The sequence below is a fragment of the Plectrocnemia conspersa genome, unplaced genomic scaffold (genome assembly GCF_051122295.1).
Source record: "Plectrocnemia conspersa isolate PC_06_02 unplaced genomic scaffold, ASM5112229v1 ptg000009l, whole genome shotgun sequence".
In the NCBI taxonomy this organism is placed as follows: Eukaryota; Metazoa; Arthropoda; class Insecta; order Trichoptera; family Polycentropodidae; genus Plectrocnemia; species Plectrocnemia conspersa.
The window spans coordinates 20,243,241-20,261,119 of record NW_028277173.1 but is presented as its reverse complement, the minus strand read 5'-3'; the positions used below and the strand labels follow the sequence as shown (position 1 = coordinate 20,261,119).

The window sequence follows — 17,879 nt, the reverse complement described above, 5'->3', positions numbered from 1 at the left end:
GCTCTTTAAATATAGATATTTAAGTGTAAAAATATTAAAGGAAAAATTTAATATAGGGTAACAAGCGATCAGTCATCTTCAACATTATCAACGTGAATGCCTCTTTGTTGTATATAAGTTATAATCATACTACTCCTTTTGACTTTTAATAAACTATTACGTGTTATTCTATATAGAAAAAATACATCAAAATAATATTTTTTCCTACCTATTATTTTATTTTATTATTAATATATAAACGGATCTTTTTTAAAATATAATAACATTAAAAAAATCAACACAGACAATATTTTAAAGTTATAAAATATCAACAATAAATAAATCTTTCACGATATGTTATTCAATGATTAGGCAGATAAAAATAATGAGAACTTTTATATACGAGAAAATGTATAGATCATTGTTGATATATATTATTTAATTAGCCAAGGTGTAAAATATATTCTTACGTATATATTCTTATGTAAAATATACTCTTATGTAAGATTTGTGAAATAAATTTTGCTTCCAGCAAAGGTTTGGGAATAAGAAAAGCTGTTTTATATACAAACAGTGGTTGGGTAAAAAGGATTTATTACGAAGATGCATTGACCGTTAAAAGAGACAGTGTTAAAAGAGCAATAAACAAATATGTTATTAGATTACATAACCGTTCAGTGCCTATACAAATACAACATAATGTGCATATAGTGTTGCAAATTCTTCATATGTTCTTACGAATGATCATGAGAAATTCTTATAAGAAAAACTATTGATGTAAAACAAATCTAATTTCGCTCCCAAATCGTTGCTATTAGCGTGCACGACGAGAGAAGCCAAAGCAAAGAACTTTCTTAATATTGACTAAGTGTATACACAGAGCATATCATTCATTTCAGATATGAGCCTTAATTAATAACTTTCATTAGTTACTTCCGACCTGGGACACAAAAGTTTATCCGAACTTATTTCAAGCGGACCTACGTCAAGCAGCAACTAAGACCGAGAAAGCAGCCGCTTCTCTCTTCACGCCAATGCTGGTAAATTATGACGTCCGAAATCTAGGATTTAAGTTTTGCAAACTAAATGTGACTGGAAAATTGTCACACAATAATATTAATTTATAATTAATAATTTTGCTTAAATTAGTACGCTTATGTTTCATTGACTTTGAGAAGGCATTTGACAAAGTTTAATATATAACAATTCAGAGAAGGATCTCTAAATTTCTGTGAGTTTTTACTTGCAAAAAAAAGCGAGACCAACAAACCATAAAAAGATACAGCAAGGGGTAAAATACATGACAGGACAACATTTACCCGAATAAAGAAAGTTTTTATAGGCACGATTTCAGCTTGCTTTTAAGAATGATAATAGTAAGATGTTATGTGTTCTCTCACATAGAAGGCAATGAAGCCTTTGAAATATGAATCTAAAGATGCATAATAAAAAAATAAACTTATACTTGATTATCAAAAGTAGGATTAAATAAAGAAGAGGACCAGAAAGAATAAGATTATTTTAGCTAAAAAAACATTATTCAAAGATCACCATCTCCTCATTTGAGATGGCATTATGATTTCCAATATTCGATAACGCATCAAAGACTGTAATAAAAATAAGTACTAAACTACATATTATGACAATATTACAGGCACTTTTGTTACTATGGCAAAATAGTTTTTTGCTATATGATAATTTTGATTTTTACCATTTTTTTTGTTCATTTAATTCATTATTCTAACTGGTGGATTTTTTAATCGTAAAATATTTTTGTTGTCATTAATCTAATGTAAGAGGTGATAAAAAAATTATTCGTACAAAAAATACAAAATATTTATAAATTCGATAAAAATGTATTTTGCTAAAATTTGATACATTAAAATAAATAAAAGTTAAAATTTTTTTAAGGCATACATAACCATGCATATATGTATATATACATACATATACGTCTAGGCGTGTATATTATACATGTATTGTGAGTGACTAATTTATATATATCTATAAAAAATATTTTTTAGTCGGAGCAAATTATAAGCGTCTCTCCTCCTAGGGAAATCGTATGTCGTGGTCTATATCGTTTAGGGAATATTATTATTAAATTGGCGTAGCGCGATATAAAAAACCGCAAACGTATTTGCTTTTTTAACATCATATACACAAAGGATGAGCAAAGTGAGAAAAAACTGCGTATAAACAACGTTAGTGGGTTTTATAATATTAAAAACGTCATGTGAATTTTAGTATGGAATTTAATCAAAAAAAGACTCAACTTTCCTGAGCGGTAAAAAAGTAAAGTGAGATTTAAACATAAATATTATTCTCGCATAATTTAATTTCCGCAACGGATACGAGATTTTATATTACTTGTGTAGATACATCATATATATGAATATTTGATTTTTGCAAATATTATTCAATGCATTTTAATTGCGATTCTATTTCTGCGATCGTTCAATATTAAAATATTTTTTTCGAAAATTAAAAAACATGATAAAAAATATCAGTAGCCAAAGGCATTGTCGCTTTAATCCTTTACGTTTTCTCTTTGGTTCTACGTATTGGGAGAGCATGTGGAGAAGAGAGGAGTAGAGAGAAAATATCGATACTGGTTTTGTTCGAGAGGCCGACATATATCAGAGTTAGCACTAGGTTACCACACAGCAGAAGTGATAAACATTTTCTTATGAGAAAAAATAATTAAATTTTTTTTATTCAATTTTATCAAAAAATCAGTGCAAACATTACATACAAATTTGTACCTACTAAAATACTATTAATCCTTATCTCACAATAATTAAATATCTACTTTACTACATATTATAGACAATGTTTTTATAAATGCTAAGCTGATTTTTCAATAATTATAATAACTATAATTCAAACATACAGGCTTGGCCATAATAATGTAGCATTCTAATAATTTTTTTTACATCCTAAAAAGTAGTGAAAATATAAATAAAGAACTGATTGTTAAAGGGGTTAATTTTAGTTTATTATTAATATTTAGTAGGCCCATCCTTAGCTTTAATTATAGCTGCAACCCTTTTTGGTATATAGTCAACTAATAACTTGGAGGTGGACGTAGACAATTTTATCCATTCCATCTGCAATTTTTCTCGCAGCTTAATTTTGGATATGCAATTTTAATGGGCAACCTTTTCTCTTAATTTTGTCTATAAATACTCTATAGGCTTCTGGTTTTTTCATTATTTTTTAAATTATAAAAAATGATTAAATGAACTAGTACATATGGATAGTTAAGGACACTTTAACCAATGCTCATTGGATCAATACTATTATTTCAGTATTCCTTGCAAGCAAAATTAAACAATTTAAGTCTATGTCTAGAAACGCTTGTTTTAAAACAATTTAAATATTAAAATTTATATATATATATAAATATATATATATATATATATATATATATATATATATATATATATATATATATATATATATATATATATATATATATATATATATATATATATATATATATATATATATATATATATATATATATATATATATATATATATATATATATATATATATATATATATATATATATATATATATATATATATATATATATATATTTAGTTATACCCAGTGTTTTCTTTTTATTAAACACGAAAAACAAAAATTTAATGTTAAATATATAAAAGTAAAGCATATTTTTAATTATATTATAAATAATTTTCTGAAAAAATCCAGTGTCGCCTTAGGCCGTGGGATTTCGTTGAACTTTGGACTCACCAATACTTCTTTAATCTGTACCTAATTTACAAATAAGGGTGTGTATGTTATTATTGATACTACTTTATTACTTATGTTAGGTGTTATACATACAAGCAAACGATAAAATTTATAATAAAAAATAGTGCTTTAAATATTGTTCTATGTAATTCATAAACGCATATTTAATAAATCAATATCGTAAAAATTAATATTTCTTAATTAAGAAATAATTTTATAAAAATTCACACCTTCTATTTATTTTTCTTAAATCTGAAAATTTTATAATTATACATTTAAAAGGATTCCCTATTAATGTGATTTCACAGAAAAGGGGTTAAACGGGAATTTGATATGTATTGATTTTGTTTGAAAAAAGTTATATTTAGATGGTCAATATATATATTTAGAAGCTGTGTTTTATCACGATTGAGACTGTTTTCGGCAGTGATGGACATGCCATGATCACAAATTCTAAGAAACTTTTTATTAATCAACGCTGACTTAAATGCTATTAGCAATATATTTACGTGTTTTTAAAATTTATATACACACATATGAGCGACAGTAGCTTATTATTAGATAATTTTTGATACTAATAACTACCGAGCTCTATTTTAATTAAATATCACATCACTAAAATAAATAAATAATTATCTTCTAAATACGTTATATTATTACAACTATTTATAAAGTTATTACATTCATATTAAAATTAAAATTAATTTATCAATTAATAAATATATTAGTGATTAGACTATACTCCGCAAAAAAGGTGCAACTCATATTTTTATTATTATTTGCGGTATATCATATTTATATACAACATAAATATTAGATTGTCTTACATTATTATTCCTTAACCCAACGTTTGTAACCCCTGCGCGGTCGTGCGAATAAGCATAGAGAAGCACACAGGTGTATGTAGCGTATCGCTCCGACAGATCGAAACACCTCTCTCATACGCTATACTCCTGATACTTCGTGCTGGTATATTCTCTATGCGGGAGTATGTGAATTTCTCGTTCGGTACATTCACTACACACATGTGTAAACAAACACACACAGCTTCTGGAAACCCAGTTTTATCTCAACAAGTAACTATTCCGCACACGAGGCACGTTCGTAGAAAAACTAATTAAGTAACACAAGTTTTCAATTTTACTTGTAGTTCATAGGAACGCTCTAATTAATTAACCCACATTTTCAAAATTTAGACAACAGTAACTTAATTGTATAAATGTCGCTAAAATTTCAATATCAATCTCATAAAGATGTTATTAAATTTTCGCATGTCACAAGTAATAATAATAGCATTTTCTAAATTATTTATTTTCACATTATATTGTTTTATAACTGTATATCAAAATTTAATATTTATATTAAATGTGTCTTCAGTTATGTACCATTTTTATATCATGCGTATTTGTATTATATATCATATTCATATATGGTACATATTTTTTACGAGATTATTTGCTTGAATGTCACGTTTATATTATTCAAATAAGTTATTTTCTTATCATACAAAAATCGTATTCAAATTAAATGTATAGTTGCAAATATTTATAATATATGTAAATGATTATCTAAGAATCGCTTGGGACAAAAATATTTCGTTTTGCGCATTTTTCCATTATAATTTCGCTACAGCTTGGGGTAGACACTGGCTTCATCCACGATTATATTAGGCTTTTATTATACCATCCATCCAACGCAATCTCGGTTTGCTTGCGTTCCTCTTATAGATGGTTGCCCTTAGGCTTATAGATGAGTCATAAGTTTTCGCACTTTTTAAATCATTTCTGAGTGGGAAGCGCGTGAAAGAGGTGCGCATGGGCGAGAGCGCGCGTGGGGGACGGACCTTGGAAATTTAGTTGCAATGAATCGCTTAATGGGGGAACAATATTCGTTTTGTGTACACCAGTTTTACAAAAAAATATCTAATGGTTCGGCACCGGTTTTGTGCTCACTACCGATAACACAGTGTGAATTAATGTCTGAGTGTTAATATTATTAAACCGTAGCTCAGGAATTTAACGTTAAATAAGAAAAAAAAAACTAGTGGCCACAGAGCAGGAGAAGCGAAGAGAATGTCGTGCAAGTTAACGAGTCTGTATGAGAAGATCCGGGCTTGTCGACTCGCAAGCGTTCTGCTGCAATAGCGATACCAAGGGCAACTTTGCGTTGAATTTTGAAACTAGACTTGAAACTACACCCATATAAGATATAATTTGATATGATTTGCGCAAACAGCCATACAAAAAATGTGATATCGCGTAGATGTGACATCCCATTGTCCCCTTCTCTTCGCAGCCCAGATTTAACACCTCTGTTTATTTTTATTGGGTTAACTCAAGAGTCGTGTATACATGAATAAATATCACAATAGAGTAATTCGAAGTATGTCAGCGGCAAGATGGTGGTCATTTTAAAATATGAATTTACCATTACCAATTGAACACAATTGTGTTCTCTTATTGAAATATTATTTTTAAATCGAATTTTCAAAAGTGCAAAAACTTATAGCTCCCCTGTAGAATATTAGTCGCTTTGCAGGCTTCGACTCTTTCCTACAAAACAGATGTCCGGTAGACTCAGTTGGACTAGACATATAAATTTCAGGTCCTGCAACGTTATAATCTTATATAAAGGTGTTTTCTTAGAGGTATGTTTCTCAAATCAACACTTTTTCCAACGACTGCCGATTTGACAGCTGACAGCTATTTTGTGCTCAGTTTGGTTTGTCATTTCACCATGAAAAGGCTTACGCCAGAACAACGTTTGCGAATTGTGCAAATTTATTTCGAAAATCGTGGGTAAGTTCAAGTTACTTGCCGTGTGCTCTGTCCATTTTACGGTTACAAGTAATTAAAATAACCATGGATCGTTTTTGTATCACGCACACTTTAATTATTAATACGCATCCGCAGAGACGTCGTACAGTGCGCGCTGAAAAACTTGCTTCTGCTGTGGAGCGTAGTATTGAGGAAGACTCAAATGAGTTGATTCGCCATCGTGCAATTATAGCTATGTCCATCTACTTTGTGAAAAATTTTGCGGAAAGATCTTGGTTTACGATTTAACATGCTCTTGATCCTCATTTTTACTATAAAATTTTGTTTAGCAATGAGGCTCATTTTTGGTTAAATGGCTATCTCAACAAACAAAATTGCCACATTTGGAGTGAAAAAAAGCCACAAGCCATATTGAGTCTTTATAAACTGGTGGAATCATTGGTCCATATTTCTTCAAAAATAATGCCGGCAAGAACGTTACAGTCAATGAAGAGCGCTATTGATCCATGATTACTGACTTTTTCGTTCCTTAATTGAATGAGATTAACGTGTAAGAGCTTTGGTTTCAACAAAACGGTGCAACATGCTACACGAACGCGCCACAATCAATTTATTGAAGGAAACATTCGATGAGCGCATAATTTCGCGAAATAGACCTCTGAATTGGGCTCCAAAATCGTGTGATTTAACACATTGGATTATTTTCTATGGGGATAAGTCGCTAGTCTTTACCGATAAACTAGAGACGATAGACGACTTGGAAGCCAACATTTGCTGCGTTATTTTCCCAGCTGCTCGAAAAGGAGGTCGAAATTTAGACTTCCAGATTGCGGTTTATTATTATATGCCTAAAATCATATTTAAACGCTAATGTCATAAAATTATCATTCCAATAAAGGCAATACCATGTCCATTATCTCGATTTTTAGATGTTTTATTTCATTTTAAAGTTCTATACCTCTAAAATTCACACCATTTACTTGACGACGTCGGGCACCTGATAAAACATGTATAATTCATTGTTGTACAAATTAGGCTAAATACCGTTTTCACAAGCAGCATAAAAGTTTTTCTCACGTATAGAGTGCTCTTATGTAATTTATCTTACATGTGCTTTTAAAGTGCACACCAAATAAACACCTATTGACTAAAATTAGTATTTTACTAATCTCGACGCTGACATCATATTTCATATTATTAAGTGATCATAGATAATCAAACTCGTCAAACTCGACAATGCAGATATTGTTGGCTCTGTTATGTTCTTGGTGTAAACCAGTTTTTGTCACCGACATGAATTGTTATCTTTATATTCACACGCAACGAGTTGTAGCTTATGAAACGCCTCCTCAGTTGCCAATTAGGAGCAGCTTATGAAATTAATATCATTTGCATAAGCTAGTAACTGCAACGAATTTGTGTAAATGAGTTCTGGATGACATTTTCAATGGGAAAATTAAAGAATATACATACGAGAGCAACGACTTGTCTCAATCCTTTGAAAGTATTAAAATCATCCGAGAGATTTTTTGTATGCAGACCACAAACATTCCACGTTTTCATTGTTAATTTAACAAGGTTGACGAGTTTGCATAAAATTCTGAATTCTTTCATTGCTATATAAATATTTTTTTCTATACACGCTACTGTTAACCGCCTTAAAGTCAACAAATAAATTATATGCATTTCTCCGCCTAAATTGCTCTCTCACGTGTCATAATACCGTACGTTTTTTTAATGTTATATTCATTTTCTATTCCAGTATATATATATATTAAAAAGAGTAGTAGTCTTAAATCGTTTTGAATTCTGCCAATTCCCATATGTAATTTATTCTTTTCGGAGCAGGTTCTTAGATCACCAAAGCAAAGATAAAACCGCCGGCCGGTTAAAGTAATAGAAAATCGCAAAAAAAATTTGTTCATTCCAATACTTATGATCTTCTGAGAAATATGCATATTTTCAAATATTCGTCACAAACATCTTCGGAAAGGCTTATTATCTGAGTGTATTATTTTATTACTTAAGCAAAAATAATGCGTGTTTGAGTCTTAAAAATTTCTAAACAGTTTTTTGTCATTCCCAGACCTATATTAAAACCTTCCAAGAAGTATGAATATTAGGCATGAACCCGAATTAACTTATGCAGTGGTATAAAAAGGGCAGTGGTTGTAAAACTTTTAAAAATATTCATACTAATTTATTTTATATAATTAAAAATGCTTTATAAAATTTCTCGATTTGACATTTTTTAAATATGAATTCCCGAATTGACATTTTTCTTGAGAAATTTTTGAGATTGATCCATTTAATGTCATATAAGAGGAGCTGGTTTGGAGCGTATCATTTAATTTTATTATCTTATACTTTTTTTTTCTCTTTCCTATTTTGTATGTTTTTGTATTGTTTTTATACATTTTGTGTGTATTGTAATCATGCAATGAATTTTTTATTTTATTTTCGACCATCGTGATGCATTGGGATAATCTCTTTGGTTACGATGGTCTTAATTTTATTTGTACAAATAAATATTTTTTTGCTACAAATATGCTATAAATAATTTTTATAAAAAATTATATGCTGATTTTAATCTATTACGTAGCTATTAGTTATATTAAATTTAATCATTTATACGGACGATATTTTTGAAGTAAAAAGTTCTTCATATTTATAACATATTGTCTATATCTCTAATAAGAAATCTATACGGGAAAGCTTTGAATATAATTAATATCAGTTTTATATCATATTTTACTTAGTGCTACTTTTTGAAAATAAGTCAATCGGAAGTAATGGTTTAATAGGATTTTAGCTACAGTGATTTAGGTCAAAAAGTTTTCCGCCTTATCTGGATTATGTCTTAAACGCCTGTCTGATACATAAAAAAATTTAATTAAAATTATTCATGACTCGCAGTAAAAGGCTACTAAATATTACAAAATGTTAAAGAATTTTATTTCTAGTATTAATTGCATAAACAATATACTTTATTACCAGACGTATCTATTCTTCCTAGTAACTATTATATTATGTACATATTATAGGATACTGCTACATTAAATAAGTTTACATATGCAATGCATTTGTGTATGCATTCTATTTATATTACACAAAAAAAGCGTTATTGTACAATATAATAATATATTTATTATAAAACAAGGTAAATTAAGTTCAATAAACCATATGACGCGATTCGTATAAATTACATCATAATCATATATAAATACAAAGACGTCTAACATTCAACATGTTGCCTTTGAAAAGAGCAACCAACAGCTATTAATCTTCTTAGCGTATTTATTATGTAGGATGAATGGAACCATCTTGCATATTCATTGTGAACAAGATTTAAATCTCGTAATGAAATCAGATTCACAAACATTCGACGTTCTGAGTATAATGTATGTTTGTTCGTTTTAGTAGAATCACTATATACAAATAATCACGACAAAACTAAATTTAATAAATTTATAGTGAATTATTATTTTTTAATAATGAACATACATTGTTAAATATTTGATTCATTTTCGTTAATTAATCAATTATTAACTATCAATAATCGTTTAGTATGAATTTTGACACATACAACTATAACTAATAATATTTATGTATGGTACATGTGCGATTATTTAATAATTGCTTAATGTAAATACAATAAATATAATACTTGAATAATAAATCAAAATCGCTTGATGCATAATATTATTATTTCATAGAATTAAATGTGTTTTACATATTATTATGAGAGATTGAAAACAAATATTAATTCCCTTGAAAATTAATTAGCTGCTGAGCTGCTGCCTTATAAGTGGCTGTATTTTATACGTTTTATTGTTCTCTTAATACTCTTTAAATAAACATAACGAAGAAATACAGCTTAAATCAATACAATATTTTTTTGGTAAGGTTAATAAAATAATTTAAATAAGAAATATTTTCTTTGTGCTTTCTTTGATGTAAAGGTTACCAGATGTGAACACTGGCTTGCTAAGTTATCGTTACTAAGCCGATTATGCTAAGCTTCTTATTATTAAAGTTAATGTCGTGATAGAAGCAAAGTTTTTATTATTAATATAATTACAATAATAAACAAAGTTTATATTATGTCACTCAAAGTGTACTTAAATTATTACAGATAATTTTATGTGTATTTAAAAATTATCAATTTTAATTCAGCTTTTCATTAAACATAATTAATGTTAATGCTTAAACATTTATAAAGCTTGTATAAATGCTATTCGTTTTTGTATTTAAAATATGATTTTTCACACTGTCAAATTGATATATTTGATTAAGCTTAAATTTAATCAAACTATTATTGTTTTTTGTAATGGTTATGACTGACTCTTGGTGTTAATGGTTTTATTAATAAAAAAAACTTATTTAAACATGAAAAAATATATCGAATAAATGAGGAATATTTTATTCTTTAATATGTTTTTCATATGAATTACTAAATATTATTTAAATAAAAAAATAATAATTAAAGCTTGATAAACATTAAAGCTTTCTGATACACTTTTAGCTTTATATTTTGTTTCATCGCCCCTGATTCACGGTTCAGTGCTCAGTTAAACTCTCCGCACACTTTCTCTCTAGAGACCGATAAATGAAAACAATATAATGTAGGTGACCTTGCTCACCTAAGAAGTGATTATGTTTGCTCTTTCTTCTTTTGCTTTCACACGTATACTAAGATTATTGGCAAAACAAAAAAATAAGGAAAATGTATGGTATGTGTTATAAAATATTTCTCTTGAAGCATCTCTGGAAACAATTCTGGGCATTAAACATAGCTTTAAACGTAGATTGATGTGGATAAACACGTGTATTTATATTAAATTTGTCTCTTAGGCTTGTGTTAGAATTAACGATTCCCAGCGAAGCAAAGCAGATATTACTCTATTTAAAGAATATTATAAATTATATTTAATCATCTCTGCCAATATGCTATATTAAAAAATATTATTTGCATCACATATGTACGTTAATATAGGACGTATTTTTCGCACGTCTTTCAATATTTTTTCCTTGAATATATATAATATATATGCGTATTTCGTTTTGTAAGAAATATTTGCAATTTTATGTACGTTAATTGAACGCCTTAGTCTGCTTGTTGTCTTGTTTTAAAAATAAAAAAATATCTTTTTTGTAAAACTTATGTTATGTTGCTCTAAAAATGGAGTTAACTAATTTGTTTTTCACTTATTTTATCTCACGTTTAATTAATTTAATACTATGTTTTGTAGCTTATCTTATAAATATAAAGTTGTAAAGAGTAAAAATAAAATTAAATTGAAAAAAATATTTACCTTATTTTTTTTAATCGTCATTTTTGTAACTATAGTATATTTTCTTTAACAGCCTTATGATTTACAGTTTTTTTTCAGTTTAAAATTTCAACAAAATATCTACAAGCGATCATTCAAATTTTAAGCTGGATATAATTTGTTTACGTGTATTGTACGTGTGTACCGCCTATCGTCGTCATCGTCTTCGACGGTATAATATTGTTTTTTTGATTAAGATTTAAATTAAAACATTAAATACTTTATTATATTTTTTATCTACATAAGTTCAATTAGCTTTAAGGTAAATAAATTAATAAACCAACTAAATAATAAATACCAAAAATTATGGTATAGAACCCTAAAATAAAATTAAATATCAAAAAACTGTAAATACTAGAATAGGTTTAAACCTGTAATCATATAAATATGTAAGGTAAACAAATATTCATTAAGAGTATTTTATTATTATAATAAATTTTAATGTATACGTATACAAATATTAAAATACCAAAAAAATTTGTAACAGTATACGAATATTATTTATTTCAAGTAATAAGGTTTTGTGAATTAAAATGGTAGTGTATTCGTAAAGTTAAAAAAATTGTATATAACGTTATCTTTGCGTTTATATAATCAGTTTTGATATTAAGGAAGTGCTAGGCTCATTTCTAAGTCGACTGTTTGGTCAATGCGACGTTTTGGTAATTATGTTTTTTAACAGCTGGAGATATGGGTACCTGCTATGCATTTTTATTGGTACCTTATATTTTTACTGGCGTTTCTATGAAAGCATATCCGAGTACATTTCCATCAGTAGCTATATATTTTTACTAGTGAATAATTTTTTAGCAATTTTAACCCAAATCTAAACGAAATAACAATAATGTTAGGTTAGGGTTTGGACATAAAATCGACGCTTTGCAACTTTTAAATTAACAAATGGTAAAGAAAAATTGTTCCGAACGTACATGTGGCAAAACAGTTTCACTGATATAACTAGTGAAAATATAATTTCACTGAAAAATAAATATTCACTGTAACATATACACCGATTGTTCTATGTTTATTTCTATTTAAGTGGTCCGAACTCGATCAAATCTCCGATCGTCATGAGCGCTTGTATAATTACGAGATAAATAACTTGTTCTGTAGTCGTCAATACTTATAAAACTTGGTTTATGTTACGCTTTTAACGGGTCGCAATAAATATAAATAACATATCTGAAAATATACAAAGTAATATAAAGCTTTGTTTATCAGTGATATTTTTGGTACACACTATTCTTTTTGTCACGTTAATATAATACAAACAAAGTGTTTAATGTTATTATAATTTTAAACAAAGTTTAAAATGTGATAGCCTACGTGTATTTGTAGACAACCTATAATTTGCATAATTTCTTTAGTATATGTTTTAGCACGTATTTTAGTTGTTATACTTTAATTTAATATATTATATTATGAAGTTAACCCAAATTAACAAATGTTAAATATGTTTAGATCTTTAGATAAAAAATACCTGGTGGTAAAATTTGACCGCAAGTTACACATTACATGATATAAACTCATTTTTCTTTGATAATATCCACCATTATTTTATGTACATAAAAGCAGGTATATAATGTTGTATCTAAAATGAACTCTCGGCTATGTGCTGTGTTTATAATGGCGTTGCCTCTCGGCTATGACACATCAGGGTTACGAAATCATAACCGTCACTTTAATATGTAGTGTATCCATATTCTGAAGCAATTTTGTGTGATTTTAGAATCACAGCGTGGGCATTCGAGATTCATATATAAATTGTTAGCATATTAGAATGTTTGTTTTAAGTTTGAGTCATGAATACGGCGAGAATGACGTCAAGGATGTTGCGACCGAGAGTTTCGAAACTGATCAGGATATTTGCGATTTTAACGTCATATTTATGCAAATATTTCGATATTTTTTATTCTTATAAGCGATTGAATTTTTCCTTATGAATAAATAATACGTAAGATATTTTTTTTAATAATTAAATAATTTTTGCTTTGATAGGTATTTATTAGAAATAGATTAGTTACATAGGTGTATAATCATATATATTATATATATAAAAGAGAAAATTAAAAGAAAAAGTGTTACGCTTTCAGTTTGCGTTTGCTATTTACCGGTTTTCATATCGAATCATGTTAATAACGATGGTATTACATTTAGAATGTTTATTAATCTGTTGTACAACATATAGTATGTACTATGTAAATAATTGTATTAATAGAAGCTTCCTTATGCTCTAAAGCAAATTAATTCTAGGCTTAAAACTACACCATTTTCTCAAGCTTTGTTGACGGTTTATGTACATTCTAAGAAAGCAGAGTCGTTTTAGTTATACTCTGAATATCTTTACATGAGAAGGAGAGATAAATGAGAGATTAATTTTAGAACAAAACTTTGCTTCAAAATGACATGGTACATATTTAAATGGGATCTACTAATAATATTCTAAATACATTATGCATCATAAATAAACCTTTTTCATTATATTAAATTTATAATAAAAAAACATTACAAGCAAATCTTTTTCTAAAGTTTAAAATTTAATATTATTTATGAACCGCTAAAGATGTTTTCACTATACACATTATATATTCAATGAGAATAATTACAATTTTGTGTAAAATAGCTTTGTTTAAGAATATTTTTACTTACACGTAAAATAAATTTACGGTACAATATTTTTCTCGCCATAATTATGTTGAAAAAATACAGTTCATAACGTAATGTTCCAACGAGCAGCAAATTGGATGTGTAATTATAGCGGTTTTCGTGCACAAGACCCGACTTGTACATTTACTTAACGATTTGATGATGGATAGCGAATTTCTGATATTTTTATTTTCAGCTCAGTGTTTCTCAAATAAATTTGGTCACTATAACGTTTATTATTTTGTACAACTAAATAGGACCTTGTTATTATACTTAGCGTACAACAAAAATATTTATCAACAATACTACTGAACACTCACCGGCGTTAACAATTTATTCGTGCATGGTTCTTTAACAATTATTTAATACGAGCTATTGGGACAAAGCAACATAATAAAAATTCTCTATGTTATATGTCTCAATAAAAAACATTAAACAATGTTCCAAAGTGAATAATAATTTATTATATGTATGCTGAGGTAAAGAATATTTTTGTTAATTTAAACAATTTTACGAAACCGCAAAAAAATTAAAATTAAACCACATTTTTGCCAAATAGAAAAATAAATTGTTTAATATGGCAAATTATACGTTTATTGAATTTATAATTTAATTTTTACCTTGAAAATTTTTTTTTTTTTTCAATTTACGACAAAAAAGTCACAGTGCATCATTCTTTTTACATTTTGAAGACTTATTATACTATATAATAATACATACTGACTTTGTTTTAAATTTAGTATTATTTTTAAATAAAAATTAAGAATTTTTAAAATAAAAAATTAAGATATAAAATCGTTATTTAATATTTCACAATAATAACATTTTTTTCTCACAAAAATTCAATATGTTACATGTTTTTTAATACTTTGTACATAACTAAAACTAACCGTACACAATAAAAAAGAGTTAATTATAAGCGTACAATTCTACATACAAGTCATGTTATCTTTCTTAGTGAAATTTTTAATAAGAAATTTGTAGAAAATATTTATGCATATTTTTAAAAAAAAATGTAAAATTAGAAAATACAGGTGAAGCATTATAGACTACATATGTATTAAAAATAGATTTTTATCTATTTAAATAAAGATTTTTTAAATTTTCACCTATGGTTATGAATTTTATGTAACTGAATAGCTGTGAGTTACTCAGTTTTTTAAGAACGTTTTTATGGAAAAAACAATATAGAAAATAATAAAAGACTTTCCCCTGTATACAAATACTTTTAAATCCTAAAAATGATGCCACCCACCCTTGGGAAAAAGATCTAACGTCCCAAGCCTTCCACGATTTAGGTCAAAGGTGAGTTTATACTTTAAAGGCCAATAATTAAAAGATGCATTTAAAGATTTATACACAGATATGTTAAAAAAAATGTAAAAATTACCTTCTGAGAGTAGAGTACAAATGACGAGGACTCCGATGACGAATCCACCTCCAATCCGTGTCACGAAATACTTCATGATGTGCAACATTTTTGGCGAACACTTGAAAAAAATAACGACACTAAACCACAACGATGTGGAACGCGACCATTTTTGGTGGTCACGTGTTATGTTTTTATTGTATTGTCTCAATTTGGTAGAGCGAGTCGCGGGTTTCGCTCATTGCGCGTCGATGTCTAATGCAGCTTTCTTTCTGTCAAAATGTGTGTCGCGATCTTATCTCGTTCACGAAGGCACAATATCACATTTTTGATCAACTCATACACACAAACACACTAATTGTGCTCGAGCACAAGGAAGCGGAAGTGCTCCGCATCTTGATCAAAAATCAACCGTTTTCGATGCACATTTTCCTGGATAACACTTGAACTGTGGATAATTTCACTAGTATCGGATTTTGATGAGATTTTGATCAAAATTTACATCAAACCACATCGAAAATGGCCGACAGCACATGCGCAGCTGATGCCCGCGCGACACAGACTGAGTCAGACAGGGAAAACCACTGTCTGCCTCTCGTTCTAGTCACTCAAGAATGAGAAATCAACCTTCAACTTGCGAAGCTCTAGAAAGTGCGCTTGCGACTATCGACCTTAACATCAATAAATCGGTTGAACGACGGTTGAGAATTGTGTGACTGTCGGAAGGAAAATAGAATGTCCAGTTCCGTATTTTGAAACGTGGCCGCCGTATGAGCAGCGCGCGCTAAATCATCGCACTACAAAATGAACCTTTGGAATTATAGAATTCGGCGTTTTTAAAGGTCAAATTTGCTTATGTGAGAATTGACAACGATTTTTAAGCGCACGAGTTCCCAAAATTCGAGCGAGAACAATGGCGCACAAATAACAATATTTTCCCATCACTAGTTTGGTCGAGCAAAATCATTTAAAAATACCAAGGATATACGCAAAGAAATAATATGAAATTATTAAATATCAAAAGGAAATAAAACTCGATTGCCAACCCTGAAATTTCTGCTAGGATCTGTGTAACATATCCTAGTAACATTGTGCTTACAGTTTATTTTTAAAGTTCGTTCATTGATCTATTTCATTTATACGAAAAAAAATCTGTTGCTTAAAGGTTATGAACAGGTAAAATGGTGTTACTAATTCACAGAAGAAAAAAGAGATTCACAATGATGATAGGAATAGACGACGATCTGTTGGCATATAAGATTTAAAATGTTCATGTATAAATTAAATTAGTTTTTTTTATTTTTATATAATAATGTTATTTAATTTATTTTTAAAAATTACTTAAATTAAAAGAAATACTAGTAAATACTACAGTTTTGGATATGGTTATGTAATCTACAGTTACTCCAAGAGCTTCATAGATTAATAAAATTAATTCAACAATTATTAAATCTCACATTATTATAATAACATTGTATTTACCTGTATTTGTAGATTCAACATAAAAATAATATTCCTGGTATTTTTATTAGATAATTTAAATGTTGTTTTATTATATGTAGTCAAATATTTTTTTAATCTCTTTCATAACTATAATATTATTATGATAATCTGAGATTAAATTAAAAGCACAAGCAAAAAATATATATATATAAAAAAATATTACAAATTGGCAAAGTAATTTTTTTAATATAAAAAGCTATTAAAATCTATGAGCAATTAATGAGGTTTTTTAGATCGTATGAATCATTGTACCAAAAAACTAGTTTTATTCATTAAAAATAAAACGTATAATATAGAAAAACATATTAAATATAATTTTAATTTAGTTATTCTAATAGTCAAATATATTTAAGATTTTTATATTGTGATTCTTATGAACCCAATTAAAGGTAGTAAAATATTTTTATTATAACGTACCTCAAGTTTTTTTATTGTTATTATCATAAAGCTTATATCTGATTCGTTTCCCAAATGTCAGACTATATTTTATATTCCTACAGTATTAAA

At 27.9% G+C, this 17,879-nt stretch overlaps 1 protein-coding gene across 1 annotated transcript in view; it reads right to left on the bottom strand.

Annotated features, from left to right (window-relative positions):
* The window catches only part of Cad96Ca (tyrosine kinase receptor Cad96Ca), a 70,511-nt gene extending 53,901 nt beyond the window's left edge, over positions 1 to 16,610 (bottom strand). The window contains exon 1 of the mRNA XM_088192543.1: positions 15,891 to 16,610. Within this exon, the coding sequence (XP_088048669.1) occupies positions 15,891 to 15,978 (88 nt within the window). The 5' untranslated portion in view covers positions 15,979 to 16,610. The remainder of the gene's footprint in view (positions 1 to 15,890) is intronic.
* Between the last annotated feature and the right edge of the window lie 1,269 nt (positions 16,611 to 17,879).